The 19850-nt window shown below is 65.9% G+C and overlaps 3 protein-coding genes across 5 annotated transcripts; 2 read left to right on the top strand and 1 right to left on the bottom strand.

Annotated features, from left to right (window-relative positions):
* The first annotated feature begins 1879 nt into the window (after nt 1-1879).
* Nucleotides 1880-9680, top strand: FAAP100 (FA core complex associated protein 100). Of its 2 annotated transcripts, XM_034067828.1 has the most exons (9): nt 1881-2136; nt 2893-3011; nt 3282-4243; nt 5212-5362; nt 5904-6685; nt 7042-7178; nt 8280-8396; nt 8779-8865; nt 8968-9680. In XM_034067828.1, the coding sequence occupies exons 1-9, from the start codon at nt 1972-1974 to the stop codon at nt 9091-9093; spliced, it is 2646 nt and encodes an 881-aa protein (XP_033923719.1). In that variant the 5' UTR covers nt 1881-1971; the 3' UTR covers nt 9094-9680. The 2 variants fall into 2 exon arrangements, with proteins under 2 accessions (XP_033923720.1, XP_033923719.1); XM_034067829.1 differs by lacking the exons at nt 8779-8865; nt 8968-9680 and having other exon boundaries at nt 1880-2136; nt 7042-7189.
* Nucleotides 9681-10204: 524 nt separating this feature from the next.
* FSCN2 (fascin actin-bundling protein 2, retinal) lies at nt 10205-12883 on the bottom strand. 2 transcript variants are annotated; one of them, XM_034067786.1, is made up of 5 exons: nt 12061-12883; nt 10921-11077; nt 10731-10852; nt 10495-10662; nt 10205-10410 (listed from the first exon to the last, which is right to left on the bottom strand). In XM_034067786.1, the coding sequence occupies exons 1-5, from the start codon at nt 12881-12883 to the stop codon at nt 10205-10207; spliced, it is 1476 nt and encodes a 491-aa protein (XP_033923677.1). The 2 variants fall into 2 exon arrangements, with proteins under 2 accessions (XP_033923677.1, XP_033923676.1); XM_034067785.1 differs by having other exon boundaries at nt 10701-10852.
* A 3309-nt stretch (nt 12884-16192) lies between these two features.
* Nucleotides 16193-18968, top strand: ACTG1 (actin gamma 1). The gene is made up of 6 exons (XM_034067471.1): nt 16193-16306; nt 16613-16745; nt 16819-17058; nt 17385-17823; nt 17907-18088; nt 18174-18968. The coding sequence occupies exons 2-6, from the start codon at nt 16623-16625 to the stop codon at nt 18315-18317; spliced, it is 1128 nt and encodes a 375-aa protein (XP_033923362.1). The 5' UTR covers nt 16193-16306; nt 16613-16622; the 3' UTR covers nt 18318-18968.
* The last annotated feature ends 882 nt before the right edge of the window (nt 18969-19850 follow it).

A 19850-nucleotide genomic window follows, 5' to 3' on the forward strand; every position in this document is an offset into this window, starting at 1 on the left:
TGGTGGGTGGGAGGATGACCATGAGCCAGCAATGTGCCCTTGTGGCCAGGAAGGCCAATGGCATCCGAGGGTGCATTTGAAAGGCTGTGGTTAGTAGGGCAAGAGAGGTTCTCCTTCCCCTCTGCTCTGCCTTGGTGAGGGCACATCTGGAATATTGCATCCAGTTCTGGGCCCCTCAGTTCAAGGACAGGGAATTGCTTGAGAGAGTCCAGCGCAGAGCCACAAAGATGATGAAGGGAGTGGAACAGCTCCCTTATGAGGAGAGGCTGAGGGAGCTGGGTCTCTTGAGCTTGGAGGAGACTGAGGGGGAGCTCAGTGCTTACAGATATGTAAAGGGTGTCAGGAGGATGGAGCTGGGCTTGTTCCAGTGATATCCAGTGGTAGGACAAGGGGCAATGGGTGTGAACTGGAGCATAGGAGGTTCCACGTTAACTTCTTTACTGTGGCAGTGACAGAGCACTGAACAGGTTGTCCAGGGGGTTGTGGAGTCTCCTATGTTGGAGATATTCAAGGCCCACCTGGAGCAGCTCCTGTGGGATGTACTGTGGGTTACCTGCTCCTGTGGGATGTGCTGTGGGTTACCTGCTCCTGTGGGATGTACTGTGGGTTACCTGCTCCTGTGGGATGTACTGTGGGTTCCCCATCTCCTGTGGGATGTGCTCCGGTTCCTCTGCTCCCGCAGTTTGTCCTCGCTGCTCTCTGCGGTCCCGTCCATCCCGTGGCATTCCCCGAGCCGGGCCCGGTGCCAGCCCCGCTGCTTCAAAAGGGCCGTCGGGAGCCGCCCGGCGCCAGAGCCGCGGGGGCCGAGCCCGAGGCCGGAGCGGGGCTCCCGGTGCGGCCGCGGCTCCGTGCGCTGCCCGCAGGGCCATGGCGCGGCCGCTGCCGGTACCGGTGCTGCTGCCGCTGCTGCTGCCGGTGCTCGGGGCTCTGGGCTCGGCCCCGCCGCGGGGCTGCGCGGACCTGAGGGCGGTGCTGGACGCCTGGAGCTTTGCCATCACCTCCGAGCTGCGGAACCTGCTGCTGCGGGAGCCCGACTCGGTGCTGCCGGACTACGGGAGGTGAGCGGGGCCCGGGCGGGGGCACCGCGGCCCGGGCGGGGGGTGCTGACCGCTGTGCCCCGCAGGATCCGGCCGCTGGCGGCGGCGCTGGAGCGGCTGCACCGGGACCTGGCGGCGCTGAAGGTGCAGCTGCGGCTGCTGTCGGAGCGCTCCGCAGAGCTCGAGGCCACCGTGGAGCAGCTGAGCCGGGGCCGCGGCACCGGAGCCCCCCCCCGCCGCCGTGGGCCGGCCCGGGCGCCGCCGTAGCCCTGGGAACCGGGCGGGTCCATCCCGAGACCGGGGGGGGGGGGGGGCATCAATAAAGCCGCTGCCTCCAGCCCTGCCTCGCCTCTCTCTGGTGCCCGCCCCCCCCCACACCTCCGGTACTGGGTCCGCCCCTCGCGGCTTTACGGCTTGTCGCAAACTCTCCGCCCATTGCGGCGGCCGCCGCGCAGCCGTAAAGCGGAGCCGCCCGCGCCCCCCGCCCGGTACCCGCAGCCCCACCGGGAGGCGATGGGGGGGGGATGGGGTGAAGGGGGGGGGATGGGGAGAAGGGGGGAGGGATGAGCTGAGGTGTGGGGCTGAGGCTGGGATGGGAAATGGGGCGGGAGTGGGGTTGATGCTTGGGGGGGGCTGGGCCTGTGGCGTGCGGGGCTGTGGGGCTCGGGTAGATCTGGGGGGGCTGTGGGCCTCCGGGGGAGCGGTGGGGCTCTATGGGGCTCTATGGACCGGGCGCTGTCAGCGGCCGTGGGGTCCCGGTGCTGACCCGCTCCCGCAGGCCGGCAGCACCGGCGGCACCGGCAGCACCGGCAGCACCGGCAGCATCAGCCCCAGCAGTAGCGGCCCCACCGGCAGCACCTGCAGCACCGGCAGCATCAGCCCCAGCAGTACCGGCAGCACCGGCCCCACCGGCAGCACCTGCAGCACCGGCACCATGGCGCACGGCGGCCCGCGCCTGGATTACCTGGCCGGGTTCTGCTGCCCGCCGGGGGGGCTGGCGGCCGGCAAGCCCCGGGTGCTGTGCCACGACACCGACATCTTCCTGTGCAACGGCAGCGAGTTCGTGTACGTCTATGAGCAGGAGGGGAAGGTGCTGAAGGTGAGCGGGGGGGGTCACACTGCGGGACCCCCGTGCGGAGGGGTGCGGGGCCGCTGCCCCGTGGCAGGGTGAGCACCGGCACCGGCGCTGTCCCCGCACCGGAGCCCTCCTGCGCTCCCTCCGTCAGGGACCCCCGTCCTTGGGCAGCCGGAGCCCCTCACCCGGCCCTGGGGGTGCTGCTGCCCGTGCCCCCTCTTCGGCCCGCAGGACAAGGGGGGCATCACAGCAGGAGGGGCTCTCGTGGGGAGCCGAGTGCCGTGTCTGTCATTGCTCCCTCCCGTGTCTGTCATTGCTGCCTCCCAAGCACTCGCTATTGTCCCTGCTGTGACTGACGCGTGCGGAGCTGTCCCCGCCTGCTTTTTGTTCCTGTTCCCGTTCCTAAGCAAGCGCCGCTGTAAGATCAGGGTTTGCCTCCCACGCTGCTGCTCGGAAAGAGCCCTGTGCTCCTCCTCTCTGCGCCCTGCTCCCCCTCTGAGCTCCCTGCCCCTCACCAGCAGCCCTCGGCTGTGTCCATGAGCCACAGAGCTGCCCAGGGATACATTTATCTCTGGAACCCACTTGGTGTTGGGACATAATGGCTGTGATTTGGCTTTGTGCTGGGAGTCGCTGCTGTCCAGCAAGAGGTTTCGTTGCCAAGGCTCTGCCAGCCTGGCACCATGGCCACCGTGGCTCCCGCGGTGCTCACACCGGTACGGAGCAGCCCCGTCCCCATGGGTGCTGCAGGAAGGTGACGTTTCTCTCTGCTGTCCCACCCAGGCCGTGTACCGATGCCCTGACCAGGTGTGGCACATGGAGCTGCTGCCCCAGCCCCGGCAGCTCTACATCCTCTGTGCCCACAGCGGCATTTACTGCGTGTCCCTGGAGCAGCAGAGCAGGTGAGTGCCTCTCGGCCCCGGTGCTGGTAGCCATGGGGCCACCTCTCATGGCTGGGATGGGGCATTGCCCTCTCCTGCCCGTGCCCCTGCGGCCATGGGGAGCACTGGGTGCTTTGGAGCTCTGGCTCTCACTGACCACTGCTCTTGCAGCAGATGCCAAAGGCTGTGCTGTGGGGAGCCTGTTTGGGAGGGCCAGGGCGAGAGGCGGCCAAGGGAAGCGCTGGCATCGCCCCACGGCTTGGCTGCGAGCTCTGCCCTGTTTGCTTGAAGGTTAATGGAGCAGACGGATGGTGACGGCCAAGAAAGCAATTGCCCTTCCGGCGTTCTCCCGGTGGAGTCGGACGCCTGCATCTTCCCAGACTCCAGCCTGTGCATGTTCACTCTGCTCAACAGCTTCGTCATCACCTTGTCCCAGGCTCAGGGCAAGTGGTGGCTGAAGCTGCACGAGCTGCAGGGCCCCGAGCGGCAGAGCCCCCCGTACCGGCAGGTCAGCGAGGTGGGCTTCTGCCCCGGCCCCCCGCCCGGCGAGGCCGAGGGGCCCCCGGCCCACTTCCTGCCCGTGCTGTGCTGCGCAGCCTCCCCCGGCACCATGGGCTCCGGGGAGGGGCTGTGGTGCTCGGGAGGCTTTGTGCTGGAGGAGCCGCTCTTCAGCCTGCTCTTCGGCATCGATGTGGCCATGCTGGAGTCTCCGATGATCCTGTGTGGGTTCCCGGATGGACAGCTCTGCTCTGTGCCGCTGAAAGCCCTCAGCTCCTCACCTCCCACTGACGGCTGCCACGATGTGTCCAACCACGACCCTCCGGTGAAGATCCTCCATCACCTGGAAGAGCCCATCGTCTTCATTGGGGCCCTGAGAACGGAGCGGAGGGCGGCGGAAGAGGCTGAGGACGAGCAGCTCTTTGGGGACTCTGGCTGTGACTGTGTGGTGGCCGTGGGGCACTACGGGAAGATGGTGGCAGTGAAGGCGGATCAGAGGGAGGAGGCCACGGTGCCGGAGCTCCGGGAGTACTGCCTGCGCGGGCCCATCCTGTGTGCTGCCTGCGGCAGCGGCAGCCGCATGTACTACAGCACCCACTCGGACATCTCCGCCGTCGACCTGGACCGGGCGGGCGACTCCTCCGACCCCGAGGACGCGGAGAGCGGCACCGGTGTCCTGCCCCCGGTCCTGGCTCCGGCCAGCTTAAGTATCTGTAGCGTTGTGGCTCTTTCCTTGTCGTCCCGGGCGTCAGAAGGTACTGCTGGCAGCGGGGCGTGCGCTGGGGCGTGGGGTGGAGCGGGGCCCGAGAGCCGCCGGTGCCGGCCCGTGCGTCTCCACCGCTCCGCTCATGGTCCTCACTGGGCTCCGTCCTCCACCCGTTCTTGTTGACTCCCCTCGTTTTTGTAAGTCCTCTCTGTGTTGAGCTCGGTGCCTCGGGACCGGCGCGGGGGCTGCTGCCAGCTCCGGCTCTTCCCTCTGCTCAGCGTCGCGGTGCCGGCACCGGCCCTGCCTGTCCCCTCGTGCCCGAGCTGGGGTTCGGCTGTGCTGCTGCCTGCACCCGGGGCTAGAGCCTGCGCTGTGCTCCCCAGCCCCATAGCTGTGGGTGCTGATCGTCCTCCAGCCCCGGCGAGGGCAGCGTGCGGTGCCTGACCCAGCCTGGGAATGCAGCAGGGTGCAGGCTCCCCTCAGCCCCGGCTTTAGGAGCAGAGTGCATAGAGAGGGGGAAAGCCTCTTGTAAGCGCCCTGAGCCCCTGCACGAGGTGGCACAAGCAGGGTCAGAGCAGGCAGGGGGTGAGGAGAGGCTCCGGGGTCACCCAGGTGAGAGCAAGGCAGCCCTGCCTGCACCCGCCCCCCTGCTGCCTGCAGAGCTGCATGTGGCTCGCTGCTGGGGACCCTGCATGGCAGTGCTGGCTCCCAGGGGGCTGCGGCCCCCCCAGCTCCTGCTGGCCTTGGCTTGGGTTAGGGTTAGGGAAGCATGGCTGGGGCTGTTGGGGACAGGACAGGGATGAGGGGGGCATTGCTCACATGGCTCTGTGTGTGAGGCGGCCAGTGGTGCCACTGTGGTCTGTGTCCTGTCTGTTGTACCCCACTGCAGATGGACGGGATGCCTTGGGGCAGGCAGTGCCACCCTGTGCTCCCCCATTGCTCTGCATCCCCTCCAGCCCCCAGGGAAACCCTGGCTGCCTTCCTGACCCCTCACAGCCCTCCCGTCTCTGCCTGCAGGTGAATCAGAGCTGCTGGCCCTGTCTGCCAAAGGCCGCCTCATGTCCTGTGGCTTATGCAGCCCTGAGGAGCCTGACGTGGAGCTGACACCTGCCGAGATTGGCCGGAGGATTAAGGAGCTTCTGTCTGGGATCGGCAACACCTCAGAGAGGTAAAGGGCCCCCAAGAGGATGGGTTTATGGGCACCGAGCTTCTGTGCCTCTGCCATGAGCTCTGTGAGTGCCTGCTCCAAGGCTCCCTCTCGGAGCACAGGACAGGGTAAGAGCAGGGCCCCCCTCCCCGGGCAGGCTGGTATTTACAGCCTCAGCAGCAGAAGGTGGCAGAGGCAGCGTGCCAGGCGCTGCCAGACGCCCTGGCGCTTGCCAAGCCGGCGGGGGCAGGCGCGGGCCCCCGCCACCATCTGCACCGGGAGGGAGGCCCCGAGCTCCCCCTTGGCTGTGGCATTCCCGGGTCTGGATGGATGGAGCTGCTCCGCGGTCAGCTCTGCTCATGGGGGTTCATGGGCAGAGCACTGGGATCTATGGGGAAGGAGACGGAGCTCCTCGTGGGTCAGGGCACTGGGGCTGCTCTGCGGCAGCGCTGACCCCTTGTGTAGCAGCCCGGTGTCACCAAGCCCTGCAGTGCTCCCGTCGCTGACCCCGTGTCCTGGTTGTCATCCCTCCTGTTTCAGCTCTCACCCTTTGTTCTTGCAGAGTTTCCTTCCTGAAGAAAGCCGTGGACCAAAAGAACCGAGCCCTGGCCAGCCTGAACCAGGTGATGAACCTGAGCGCGGCGCTGCTGTCCAGCCAGGAGGGCCAGAAGCCCATTGCTTGCACTGTCACTGCCAACTGGAGCTGCCTCCTGCTCCGAGACACCGTCACCATCTCCTGCCTGCTGGAGAACTGCAGCGAGTACAGCCTGGAGGAGGGCTGGACCCTCTGCGTTCAGCTCCTGCCCAGCCCCTGTGCCTTAGAGGAGGAATCTGTGGACGCAGCCACCACCTTCACCTTCCCCATCGACCAGCTGCTCCCTGGCAACAAGCGGGAGCTGACGCTGCCGCTCGGCTCTGCTGCCGACGCCAAACTGGACCTGCCTCTGACCATCTCCTGTGCCCTCTACTACAGTTTACGGGATATTCTGGGCAGTGGCTCCGAGTCCCCCGAGGCTCTGGATGATTTCCTGCCCGACGACTCCCCCCTGCTCTCCCCGGACAGAGAGGGGATCTGCCTGCCCCTCAGCGAGTGCACCATTGACATGCTCCAGTGCCTGCGTTTGGAGAGCAGCCCCCCCGGGGCAGATCCCCCCCCGCTGGCCCCTGCACCCCCAGACCCTGTGGAGACCTTCCTCCAAGTGTGCCGGGAGCAGACTGAGCCCACGGGGGGCAAGGACGGGGAGCAGCCGCCTGCCCCGGGACAGGGGAGCCTGCCCCCGTCGGCAGCGTCCATCCGGGTGTCCTCAGAGCTGCTGAAGACTGCCCTGAAAGCCTCTGACCCAGGTGGGTTCCTGGAGCATCCCAGAGCTGCCGCCTGTGTCCTGGGGCAGAGGCGCTTCCATCCCAGCTGCCCTGGAAACGCCTCTGAGCCAACCCCCGTTTATCATTTGTGCTTTTCTTACCCTTTTACTCGGAGGAAAAGGGAGAAATCATAGAGTGAGAGAATGGTTTGGGTTGGAAGGGACCTTAACACCCAGCTCCGACCACGGGCAGGGACCCCTTCCACTGGAGCAGCTGCTCCCAGCCCCTGTGTCCAGCCTGGCCTTGAGCCCTGCCAGGGATGGGGCAGCCCCAGCAGGGGTATCCCCTGGGCAGTGCCTCAGCCCTGTAACGAGCTCCTCTTCCTGCTGTGTCCGCAGAGGTGCCCCTGAGCTGTGCCACACTGCGCTGGCTGCTGGCAGAGAACACCGGGGCCGCGGTGCTGAGCAGCGGGACCCTGACCTCGGTGCGCGGCGCGGCGCCGGACGGAGGAGAGGTGCAGCTGCTCGTGCGAGAGGCAAGCAATGGGTCAGCCCTCAGAGGAGCTCCCACCCCACCAGCTTCACCCCACAGCCCCTCTGCTGGGGGGTGATGGCCCTGACATCCCAACCCCACAGCCCCTCTGCTGGGGGGTGATGGCCCTGACATCCCAACCCCACAGCCCCTCTGCTGCTGGGGGATGATGGCCCTGACATCCCAACCCCACAGCCCCTCTGCTGCTGGGGGGTGATGGCCCTGACATCCCCACCCCACACTGTCACCTGGGGCTCTGCTGCCTGCTGTGCGCTGGGTCTGGTGTGCGGGGCTCAGGGGGTCCTCTCCCAGCCCTATGCTTCCCAAAGGCTGTGGCCACTTCCCTGCCTCTCTAGGAGGGTTTGTGTCCCCCCAGTGTTCTCATTTCCCTGCTGGGCCGGGCACTGGGCTGCTGCCATGTGCCACCTCCCCTCCCAGTGTCCTTTTGCTGGCCCATAGGATCCCTGGGGGTGTTCTTGGCTATGGGCTTCCCACTGGAGTGGTGTGGTCCTGGCCACCCCTTGCCCGTCCCCTCTGAGATGTGACAGTCCCCCCTAAGCACAGGGGTAAAGCACAAAGTGCCCAGCTTTCCTGGTGCACCCCATGGCGAGGGGCCTGGCACGGGCTGGTTCACGCCTGAGAGCTCCAGTACCACCACTGCGATCAGTGGCAGTGTTCATTCTGCCTGGCTTCAGCTTGGTTGATTAAATCCACCGGGATGGCAGCCAGTGTCTTATCAGGAATGGGCATCCCTTGACCCCCAGCAGCACTGGTGAGAGCCATTGCTCTGCTGGCTGCGGTACCAGCTCTGCCTTGGCTGAGGGAGCAGGCAGGGGCTCACCTGGAGCCTGATGGCCACCAGGGCTGGGCTGGGGGCAACCACTCCTGAGAGGGGCTGGACCAGGGCTCTGATGTGCCCAGCTGGGCTGGCAGCATCTCTGCTGCATTTGCCTGTTCCAGGCTGCAGAGGAAATGGGTTGCAGGGGGTAGGGATGGGGGAGAAGAGCCTCTTGGGGACCTCTGTGCCGTGGGGATGGGTCCTGGGTGCCCTCACCCCACCTGCTGTGTGGCAATGGTGGTGGTGAGGATGTTCTCCCTGTCCCAGGTGTCCATGAACGACCTCAGCCCTGCAGGGCCCATCCAGGCCGTGGAGATCCTGGTGGAGAGCCCGTCCTTGGCCGACGTGTGCAGGATGCACCACGCCGTGATCCGGCGCATCCAGGTACGCTTGGTCCCTGCAGGCCTGGCCCTGGGGGCAGAGGGGACCCTGAGGCCACCAAAGCCCCGAGCTGGGCGCCCCGGGAGGTTTCTCTGGCACCACCGTGTGGCAGCCGGGCCTGGCTTTGGCAGGGCTGGGACCGTCGTGCGCCCCATTCCCTTCCCGAGCCTGGAATGCCGGGAATGCCGCCTGCCTGCCCTGGGAACAACCCCGGTCAGCTTGGCAGCAGAGCAGAGCAGTGTGGGCTGGCGGCTGTCCCGGAGGTGCCGCGGTGCCGGCACAGCGGTGCCAGGCCTGCGGTGAGCCCGGCTGCCAGGCAGAGCCGTGCCTCGGGCCCGGAGCCGGGGTCCCTGTGCTGGGGGCTCAGAGCTCCCCGTTCCCGCAGGCACTGGTGCTGGAGCAGGCGGCACAGGGCTCGGGGCCCCCAGACCTCCGCATGCAGTACCTGCGCCAGATCCAGGCCAACCACGAGGTGAGCCGGAGCACCAGGCCCCACTGTGGCAGTGCCCTCCCCGGGGGGTGCACCTTATGGGGACCCCGAAGCCGGCGCCCATCTCATGCTCCGTCTTTGCAGACGCTGCTGAAGGAGGCGCAGACCCTACGGGAGCAGTCGCCCCACGGCGAGGACGGAGCCGCCATGGCAGAGAAGCTCCTCCAGATCTACCGGCAGCTGCGGAACCCCAGCCTTGTAGTGCTCTGAGCAGGGGGTGAGCCCGAGCCCCGCCGGCCGGGGTGGGTGCCCATGGGACAGCGGCTGGGGGGGACCCCACCGGAGGAGGAGCGGGCCCGGTGGGCGGTGAGGCCCCGGGCGGCCGCGGCGGTGACCCGGTGGTGGGGACACGCGTGTGTGTGTGTGTGTGTTCTGTGGTCGTGTTGGCAGCACCGGGGGTTGGGGGCTCCGGCGGCAGCGCCGGGGGCTCCTGGGCTGGCCCCAGCCCGGCCCTGCCGCTCCACAGGCGGCTCCGGGGCTGCGGTGTCTCGTGGATCGTTGTAGCCGTGGTAGTTGTAGTGCTCTCCCGGCCGCGCCGCGCCGGCTGCGGGCTGTGCCGCGGTGCCGCCTTGCCTTCAGGACCAGGACAAACAGGGTGCTGTGCCAGGTGCCCAGCGGGCGCCCACCCGGGGGAGCCCCGTTTTCTGCTGGCCAGGGGAGGGGGTTTCCGCTCCCCCATTGTTTCTATCAAGGATCCCGTGTTTTGTGGCGGGGCCGCGGGGTTTGGCCCCGTCCTTCCCCCCCCGCTCCGGTGTCTGTAACTCTGTTGTCTGCCATGAAATCGATCGTGCCACTCACCGGTGCCCGTCTCTTTCCTTCCTCTCTCAAGCGGGGCCCTGCCGGCTCCCTGCGGTGCTGCCGCTGCTGTGCCCCTGCTCCCCCAGCCTGGCAGAGGCTCCATGGCCATCCCAGTCCCTCCGTGCCCCGGTTCCCAGTGCAGCCCCTTGGGATGCTGCTGGCAGTGGGTTTGTGTGGCTGAGCCCCATCTGCCGCATGGAACCCCCAGCCCTGTGCCCCCCAGGCCTGGCAGCTCTGCCTGCAGCAGCCCGAGTGTCCCCATGTCCTGGAGCGGTGGCAGGGGTGGGATGTGGCAGCAGGATCAGCCCTTTCCCTGGGCTGTCAGAGCTCAGGATTTGAGGCCGCAGGCTGGGGCCGGGGATGGGGATGGGATGCTGGTGCTGCCAGCAGGGAGATGAGGCACTGCCCTGGTGTGATCCAAACTGACTTTAATGCCGTGAGCCGAGGGGCCCGGGGACAGCGGTGCCGGTGCCGCGGACGGTGCTGGTGCCGGTGCCGCGGCGGGTGCCGGTGCCGCGGCGGGTCAGTACTCCCAGAGCGTGGCGCGCAGCACCGAGTCGCTGTCGGCGCGCAGGGAGCCGGCCGGGTCCCCGCGCAGGTACCGCCCGTTCTTGGCTTTGATGGCGACGCGGCCCCGAGCCCGGAACTCGAAGAAGAAATCCTCGGAGAGGTCCCCGTCACTGCACACGGCCCCGGAGCTCGCCACGTACCAGAACTTGCCCCCCTGGCCTGCGGGAGGGCCCCGGGGCTGTTGGTGGGGTCTGGCAGGGCCATGGCACCCCCTGACCCCAGAACACCGCACCCCTCACCCACCTCGGATCTGGTAGGCGCCGTCACTGAAGCTGATGTGGAAGACGTCGTAGACGGAGCGGTTGGAGTCGAGCAGGTTGGAGCCGCGGTGGTGGCAGACGAAGCCGTGCTCGCCCCGCAGCACCAGCATGGGCCGGTTGATGAGCTTCAGCGTGAACTCCTCATCCTCTCCTGCGCGGCAGCCAGGCCGTGAGCACCGGAACCGACACCGGGACCCCCCCGAACCCCCCCACACTCACCCACGGCATCGCTGACAGCCGCGAGCTGCCCGTTCCTCTTGGTGCAGACGTAGCGGCCGTTGCTGGCGCGCAGGGCCACGCGCCGCCCGCGCCACTCGATGTCGAACATGGTGTTGGCAGCGCTGGTGAAGGGGGAGCGTGAGCCGGGATCCCCTGTGCCCATCCCACCCCAGCCCATTGCACCACTCACACTTCAGTGGCCACAGCCTGGATGCCCCCATGGGCCACGAGGGTCCAGTAGCTGCCGGTGTTGGTGTGCAGGCTGCACTTGTTGGTGTCGCGGTCGATCTGGAGCTGGAAGGTCTCATGGTTCAGCTCCTCGTCCTGGTTTGCCGACACGTTGATGCCTGCGAGCAGGAGGGGACGTTGGCAGCGGCCACGCTCCAGCCACGTTCCCCCTTGCTGGTAAATCCCTCTATGAACAACCATGCTAATTGGGCTGGGTAAGCTGATTGCTGCCCGTCCATCTGGCCAGCGCCGCCCCACACAATTCCCTATTTATAGCCTGCCTGACACTGCCACCCGGCCCTAAGCTGCTTGGCACAGGGGCAGCGCGGTGCCGGGGCAGCCGGGGGCATGGCACAGCCATGGGGACCCTCATGGGCTCCGGAGGCCGTGGCGCAACCGTGGCCGATGCCAGGCACCCCATGGTGGCTCTGGCCATGGGCATGGTTCTGCACAGCCCCTGCTGCTGCCTGCCCCCCGTGCACAGCCCCATGGCAGGACACGCGTGCAGCTGTGCATGCAGACACAGGCACACACCTCCATGGCACTGTGCAGAGCCCTCGGTGTGTGTGCACCACCACAGAGCATGCACACCATGATGGCCATGCATAAACATGTGTGAACTGTGCATGCAGATGCATGAACACAGGCACCGTGTGCAGCTCAGTGTGCACACACACGTGCACCCTCCCTGTGCACACCCACAGAGCCCTGCGCATCCCCACACACCCCTAAACCCACACCTGGATCTCTGCATGCACACACCCCTATATAGACCTATACACACCCGTGGAGCCCTGTGTGCACACACACACCCTACACACACCTATGGAGCCCTGTGTGCACACACACACACCCTACACACACCTATGGAGCCCTGTGTGCACACACACACACCCATGGAGCCCTGCACAGCCCCAGTTCTGCTCTGGCCACAGCCCCAGGCAGGCAGGACCCAGCAGCAGCGCTGGGATCCCCCAGATCCCTGGGGAGCAGCTTGGGACAGGGCAGCTCCTCCCCTGACCGCTCCTGTGGGGTCTCCCCAGGCCAGAGCTGCACTATGGGGTTGTTATTGGGGGGTTCCCATGGGGCCGGCAGCGCTTACCCTGCCGGATGGAGACGTATCTGCCGTTGGCGGCAGTGAACACCACCTGTGGGTGACTCTCCTCCAGATCGAACAGTTCATCTTTGCCCGGCTTGGAGCTGCGCCCGGACTTGAGGGTGCCGGTGGGCCCGGTGGGAGCCAGGTACTTGCCATCGCAGTCCTTGAAGGCCAGTTTGCCTGCCTTGAACTCGAGGGTGTAGCCGGTGCGGGCGCCGGGCTCCGGCACCAGGGTTCCATCGCAGCGCAGGTAGCGCTCGTCGGCCGTGCGCAGGCTGTACCTGCGGTCCTGGAAGCAGAGGGTGATGAGCGCGTCCACACCCCACGGCAGGATGCTGTCGGTGGCGATCTCGTCCTCGTGGGCGCTGAGGTGAGCGTAGCGGCGCCGGCTCACGCTGAGCAGGTTGGCCTGCGGGTGCATGGCCAAGTGCACGGTCCAGAGCTCGGCCTCGGTCACGCTGGGCGCGAAGCAGGACAGGCGGTCCTGGCGCCCGCCGAAGAAGCGCCGGTGCGGAGCCGACTGCAGCGCCCAGCGCCCGTCTGACTGTGTGATGATGCTGAAGCGCTCGTCCCGGCCCGGCTGCTCGGCCTCGCACCGCACCTGCCCGTCCTTGTCGGCACCCAGGTACCGGCCCAGGTGGCTCTTGAGGAAGACGACGGAGCTGTCGGCCTCATCCTGCTCCAGCGTCCAGATCTGCTTGCGCTTCAGGCTGGGTGCCGAGGCGTTCACCTTGTAGCCGAAGCTCTCTGCCGTCAGGTACCGGCTCTCGCAGTTGATCAGCCCGAACTGGATCTTCAGGACCTGGTGGATCCCATTTGTTGGCATCTTCTGGGGGGGCAGCGGGGGGGTCCCCGGCCCTGCCGAGCCCTGGGACGGCTGCGCTGCCCCAGTGTCGGTTAATCGGCTGCTAGAGGGTTATGAAGCCCAGCCAGGCTGCGGCGAGCACCGGGGCTGCCGGAACCAGCCACGGCGGCAGCCCCCGGCCACCGTCCGTTCCCGCGGCCTCGGCTCTCCTGCCACGGAGCCGCGGGTGGAAAACTGGTGTGGGAACCCGATCCGGTGTATCCGTTCCCGCAGGGTTAAGGTTACCGGCCCCTCTGATTGAGCAGCGGTCACCTCCAGCCGCGCCGCCTCCCGCCCTGCCCATAAGCGCCTTTACCAATTAGCCAGGCATTCTGATTAGTTTAAACCTTTTATCCTGCTTTGGGGCCCTCGGCCTCCATCTGCCCTCTTAGCACCAAATCCCTCCTGGGGCTCTGGATCGGGGTCATGGCTGCTTCTCCCCCCTCCAACAGGCACTGTGGTGATGGGGGGACCCTGCATCTCCAGCGCCGCAGGGCTCAGAGTGGGTGAAGCCCATGGCAGTGGTGTGGGCGCTGCCTGAGGGGATGGTCCCCACCGCACCTTCCCCTCAGCCCGGCCTCAGCTTTGACCACGCTCCACTGCAGGCACCTATGGACGGGCTTTGGTCACCCCAAAGCGCTCAGCCCCATCCCACTGCAGGCCGCGGTGATGCCGCTGTGCCGCAGCCATGGCTCCGGTGTCAGCGCAGCACCAGTTATTGTTCCACAGCAGCCCCGGGGATTGGGTACTCATCACTATTTCATGGCCGAGCCTCCCTCAGCCCCCCCGGCCACGGTGACACCCGAGCCCGGTGCGGTGTAACTGACCCCCAGGGAATGGATACGGGTCAGCTTTCGGGATGGGGGGATAAGTGGGTCAGGGTCCTGCGGAGGGGCTGTGGGGAGCTGTGGGCAGCCGGGGCTGGGGGGGTCTGCAGCACTGGGTGTCGGTGGGTGCCCATCAGCACTGAGCCCCCAGGAGCTGCATTTGTGTTGGCCCCCCCCATGGGGGACAGGTTCCCTTTGGAGGGGCTCGTTTGGGCCCTGCCCCACAACCACACCTGTCCCTGAGCTGGGGACACCCGGACCCCCCTCTGCATCACTCCCAGCTCTGGGGGGTGGCTTTGAGACCCCACATGCTCACAACAGCCCCCCCTGTGCGAGCATCACGAGGGTACCCCCACCCCAGCTCTATCCAACACCGTTCCACAGGGATGGGGGATGCCGGGGGGGGGTTTGGGGTGCTCAGGGGGTATTGGGTCCCCCTCTTGTCACCCCTCCCAGCGCCAACACCCGTCCGGGCCGTCACCGTGGCGACGGGAGGGGACTGGACCGGGGGTGTGTGTGTCTGTGTGTGTGTCTGTGTGTGTGTCTGTGTGTGTGTGTGTCTGTGTGTGTGCGTGTATGTGTGTGTGTGTGTGTATGTCTGTGTGTGTATGTGTGTCTGTGTGTGTCTGTGTGTGTGTGTGTATGTGTGTGTGTGTATGTGTGTGTATGTGTGTGTGTGTGCGTGTGTGTCTGTGTGTGTGTGTGCGTGTGTGTCTGTGTGTGTGTGTGTGTGTGTCTGTGTGTGTATGTGTGTGTGTGTATGTGTGTGTATGTGTGTCTGTGTGTGTGTGTATGTGTGTATGTGTGTGTGTATGTGTGTGTGTCTGTGTGTGCGCGTGTGTGTATGTGTGTGTGTGTGTGTGTGTGTGCGCGCGTGTGTGTGTGTGCGTGACCGCATCACGGGGGGCGGGGCGCGGCGCCTTCCTCCTCCTCCTCCTCCTCCTCCCCCCCCCCCCGCAGCCGGCAGCCCCACACCCCCCGTCCCCACCGCTCCTCATACGGGCGGGACGCGGTGCCCGGGCCCGCCCCGGCCCTGCCCCGGCCCCGCCGTGCACGGGCAGAGGAAGGAGCGGGGCCGATCCCCGGCACCGCCCGTCCCCGGTGCGCCCCCCCCGCTTTGGGTGCCCCGGACCCGGTAATGGATGAGGGGGGGGCTCCCCCGGTCCCTGCGATGGGAGCTGTGGGATGCAGCCACCACCTGCACATCCCTATGAGCTGGGTCCTGCCCGAGCGCACCGGGGCACGGCACAGGGTGTGAGACCCTTCGGGCTGTGCCGGGACCCACATCCTCTGGCACCCACATCCCCGCTCTGCTGCTGCGGCACCGGTGACCCCTTCACACCGCGCTCGGCCACCGGCAGCACCGGGGCCTGCAGGGAGGCAGGAGCTGCGGAGCTTTGTCCCCAGGCAGCACCGGGCATCCCATGGGAGTCAGGGATGGCAGGGCCCGGAGCTGCCCCTGCCAGCACCCAGCAGCCCCAAGGGGTGCCAGGATGGCACGTGGGGCTCTGCTGTGGTGTGTGGCTGCCTCCCATGGCACTTGGATACCCAGCATGGTGCACGGGGCTGAGCCATGCCATGACACTGGCAGCAGTGGGGGTGACGCAGCCCAGGGTACCCCAGGATGAAGCTGGGGACCTCAGACATGAGAATGGGCCCAGGCTGCGGGATCTGATGTTGTCCGTGGCCAGGGTGGCATCCATGGGTGCACAGCGGCAGCTGTGGGGTGTCAGTGCTATCAGTGGGTGCATGGCAGTGCTGGAGCTGAGAATGAGAGCTTTTGGGTTGCCTGGTGCTGTCTCTGTGGTGCTGTGGCACTGCCAGGGTGCAGGGTGCTGTTATGGGGTGCAGGTTGCTGTCTATAGGGTGCAGGGTGCTATGTGCAGGGTGCTGGGTGTCGCTCCAGCACCACGGCCCATCCACAGGCGCAATGGGCAGGGGGTGCTGATGGCTGCAGGATGCTGATGCCAGGATGGGACCGGGGTGGGTGCGATGGAGCCGCGGTGCTGCTGGGGGTGTGCGGGGCTCAGGGACCCCCTGTGCTGTGGGTGCCATCGGTGGGTGCCATCAGTGGGTGCTGTGGGTGCCATCGGTGGGTGCTGTGGGTGCCGTCGGTGGGGTACACGTGCTGCCCGCGGCGCTGCACGTGCTGCCCGGGGGGCACCGGGTGTCGGGGGGGGGGCAGTGCCGGTGCCACCTCCGGGGAGCGGAGCTGAGCCCGACGGTACCGGACGGACCGGGCCCTGCCCGGGGGGGGGGGGGGGGGGCTAATGGGGGGGGGTCCCCGCCGGGGCCGGGGTCGTCGCCGCGCCCCCCCCAATAACCCCATGCAGGTTCCGGGGTGCGCGGGGCGGGGGCAGCCCGGCAGCCGCCCCACGTGGCCGGGTCCGCAGCAGCCAATGAGAAGGCTTGTTTCTGAAAGATCTCCATATATGGCGATGTTCTCGGCCGGGTGGGCGGGGCCGCCGCCCTCCCGGTATAAAAGCGCAGGGCTGGGAGCCGGGCGGTCTCACTCAGCCGGCGGCAGCGGAACCCGCGGCAGCGTCAGCGCAGCGCCGAGAGCAGCTCCCCCGCACAGGTACCGCGGCCGCACCGGGGCTGTCCCCGCTCCGCCGCCGCTTCCCCTGCAGCCCCCGGCGGCGGCGGGGCCGGGCCCCACCGGGGAGGGCTGAGGCCGGGGCCGGGGCGCGTCCCATGTACCCCCCCCACCCCGTGCCGGAATGGTCTCGCCCGCTTGAACGGGCCCTTGTAGGGTGGGGCGCGATTGGTGGCGGCGGCGGGTGACGTCAGGGCGCGGGAGATTCAAACAGCGCGGGGGGGGGGGGTCTGTCCGATTGGGTGCGGGTCAGTGACCGTCCCCCGTCCCGTCCCCCCCCCCCCCCAGAGCCTCCGCCATGGAAGAGGAGATCGCCGCGCTCGTCATTGACAACGGCTCCGGGATGTGCAAGGCAGGGTTCGCCGGGGACGACGCCCCCCGCGCCGTGTTCCCCTCCATCGTCGGGCGCCCCCGGCACCAGGTAGGCGGGCGGGGCGGGGGGGGCCGGGGCGGCGCTGCCACGGGCGGGTGCTGACTCAGCCTCGTTTCCCCAGGGCGTCATGGTGGGCATGGGGCAGAAGGACAGCTACGTGGGGGATGAGGCGCAGAGCAAGAGGGGCATCCTCACCCTGAAGTACCCCATCGAGCACGGCATCGTCACCAACTGGGATGACATGGAGAAGATCTGGCACCACACCTTCTACAACGAGCTGCGCGTGGCCCCCGAGGAGCACCCCGTGCTGCTCACAGAGGCTCCCCTCAACCCCAAGGCCAACAGAGAGAAGATGACGCAGGTACCTGCTCCCGGCCCGCCGGGCACCCCGACGCTCATCATTGTTCACCAACCTCCTTTTGTTACATCTCAAACCTGAGTTTGGTTCTTTTTGTTTTCTCTCCGACGTTTTCAGGGCTCTGTTCTCGTGGCATTTCTTCCTTGACGCCTCAGGTTCCTTTCGTTTGTGTTTTCTGCCTGCGGTCTTTGCGTTTTCCCTTCACACACCATGGGTTTAGTTTAATTTTGTGCATGTCAGCATGCGTGTTCTAACGGGGGGGGGGGGGTTGAGTGGCCGCTGTGTCATTACTTTCTGCTAATTACTTTCTTTATTCTTTTGCTTTCCAGATCATGTTTGAGACCTTCAACACCCCAGCCATGTACGTGGCTATCCAGGCTGTGCTGTCCCTCTATGCCTCTGGTCGTACCACTGGTATTGTTATGGACTCTGGAGACGGTGTCACCCACACTGTCCCCATCTACGAGGGGTATGCTCTGCCCCACGCCATCCTGCGTCTGGACTTGGCTGGCCGGGACCTGACAGACTACCTCATGAAGATCCTGACAGAGAGGGGCTACAGCTTCACCACCACAGCTGAAAGGGAAATTGTCCGTGACATCAAGGAGAAGCTCTGCTATGTCGCGCTGGACTTCGAGCAGGAGATGGCCACTGCTGCCTCCTCCTCCTCCCTGGAGAAGAGCTATGAGCTGCCTGACGGCCAGGTCATCACCATTGGCAATGAGAGGTTCCGGTGTCCTGAAGCCCTCTTCCAGCCTTCCTTCCTGGGTAGGTGTGGGTCCTGGGGGGCTGGTGTTGCCAGAGTCAGGCACAGCATGGGTGCTAATGAGCCTGCAACTCTGCTTACCCAGGCATGGAGTCCTGTGGCATCCATGAGACCACATTCAACTCCATCATGAAGTGTGACGTGGACATCCGAAAGGACCTGTATGCCAACACGGTGCTGTCTGGAGGCACCACCATGTACCCCGGCATCGCCGACAGGATGCAGAAGGAGATCACAGCCCTGGCACCCAGCACGATGAAGATCAAGGTAAGGGATGCTCTGTGGTGGGGTGGCCCAGTCCTCGCAGGGAGAGGAAGGCCACTCCACCCTGACCACTGCTCTCCTCCTGCAGATCATCGCCCCACCGGAGCGCAAGTACTCGGTGTGGATCGGCGGCTCCATCCTGGCCTCGCTCTCCACCTTCCAGCAGATGTGGATCAGCAAGCAGGAGTACGACGAGTCCGGCCCCTCCATCGTCCACCGTAAATGCTTCTAATGGGACTGCGGCGGTGCCGCGCGGGTGGCACTCGTGTCTGTGCCCAGGCAAAGCCCACACCTCATGCCAGCCTCCTACAACTGGAATAAGCCTTCTGCAAGAGCACCCGCCCTCGGACACCGCAGCCGGCACTGGATGGTTGAGCTCTCGCTTGACTTGACCCTTGTTACTCGAGTCAGCCAATAATACCCTGTACCCATCGGCCCCTGCGCCGCCCCGCTGCGTACAGGGTATTGGGGGGCAGAGCTGCCATGCATCCAGTGTGTGGATATTCCAGATTCCCTGTAGAGGCTGGTAGGAGTCCATCGGGAATTCACCTCTGTCGCTGCCGTTCTAGCAAGGTTGGGAAAACATATCGCGTCCGAGCCTTACGAACCAGCCTTCATCCTCCTCCTCTTCCCCACCCGCATCCCACCCCACATCACGGGGCTGAGGTTCCTCAACTTGAGTTGCTGAAACTTTGCATTTACACCTGTAAATTTTCCGCATCGTTTTAATTTATGTCAGATTTTTGTACGTTGCCTTAATTGTTCTCACACATGACGGTAGGAAACCAAAATTTGTAACCGAGTCATCGGGAAGTTGAGAAATTGTAATGCCCACAAAACCACCTCATCGTGTACGGAAATAAACCAGCTGCAGTAAACTCCAGCTCACCTCTGCACTGGCCTTCCTGGGGCTAAAAATGGGGGGGTTAGGTCATAGAGGGTGATGGGACCTGTTGGAGGCTGGTGGTCATGAGGTAGGAATTGGTTTGGTGCTGCTGCGTGGTCTGCCTCCAGTGGGGTGGGAATCCCATGGTGTTGGGCTGGTGCTGGGAGTGGTTCCTGGTGTTCTGGTGAAGGTGCCACTAGCATGGGGTGCGGGAAGGGGCATTCCCCCAAGCCTGGGCCTGTTTCCAGCTCAGGGAATCCTTGTAGTTCCTTGATGGGTACCTGCAGCAGAGGCAGCACTGCTGCTGCAGCCGTTGAGCCCTGTGTGCATATCCTAACCACCATCCTGTGCTGAGCCCCTGGAGCTGGATCCCTATGGAAAACCGGGCTTCTCTTGCCCTCTGCACAGGTATTCCCAGCCCCAAATGCTCTCCCTCCTCTCTTTCCCACCCATGTGAAGCAGGCACAGCTGAAGCATGTGGTGTCCCTGGGGGTGGTGGGGATTGCTCCATGGGCACCAGGCCAGGGCTGGTTGATGCCATTGTGGTGCCCATGCCTTGGGTGACGGTTGGGACAGGCACTGAAGGGGATGGCACTGCTCTGGTCACCTGCGAAGATGGTGCTGAGTGGGGCCGATGGCTGTGGGCTGGTCCCTGTCACCCTGGTGCTGGCACACACTGCAGTGGTTTGGGGTGACCCACGGGGGCCAGGGCAGGATGAGGCTCATGGGGCCATCTGTGCCCACCAGCTGCCTGTCTGTCCACCCATCCGGAGCCCTGGGCACCCATCTGTCCAGCCAGCCCTGCCTGCACCTGTCCTGCCGTTCGTGTCCCCCGTCATCTGTGTCCATCTGTCCGTCCCTGCTCCGATCTGTCCAGCC

Source organism: Melopsittacus undulatus, chromosome 11 (genome assembly GCF_012275295.1).
Source record: "Melopsittacus undulatus isolate bMelUnd1 chromosome 11, bMelUnd1.mat.Z, whole genome shotgun sequence".
Taxonomy (NCBI): domain Eukaryota; kingdom Metazoa; phylum Chordata; class Aves; order Psittaciformes; family Psittaculidae; genus Melopsittacus; species Melopsittacus undulatus.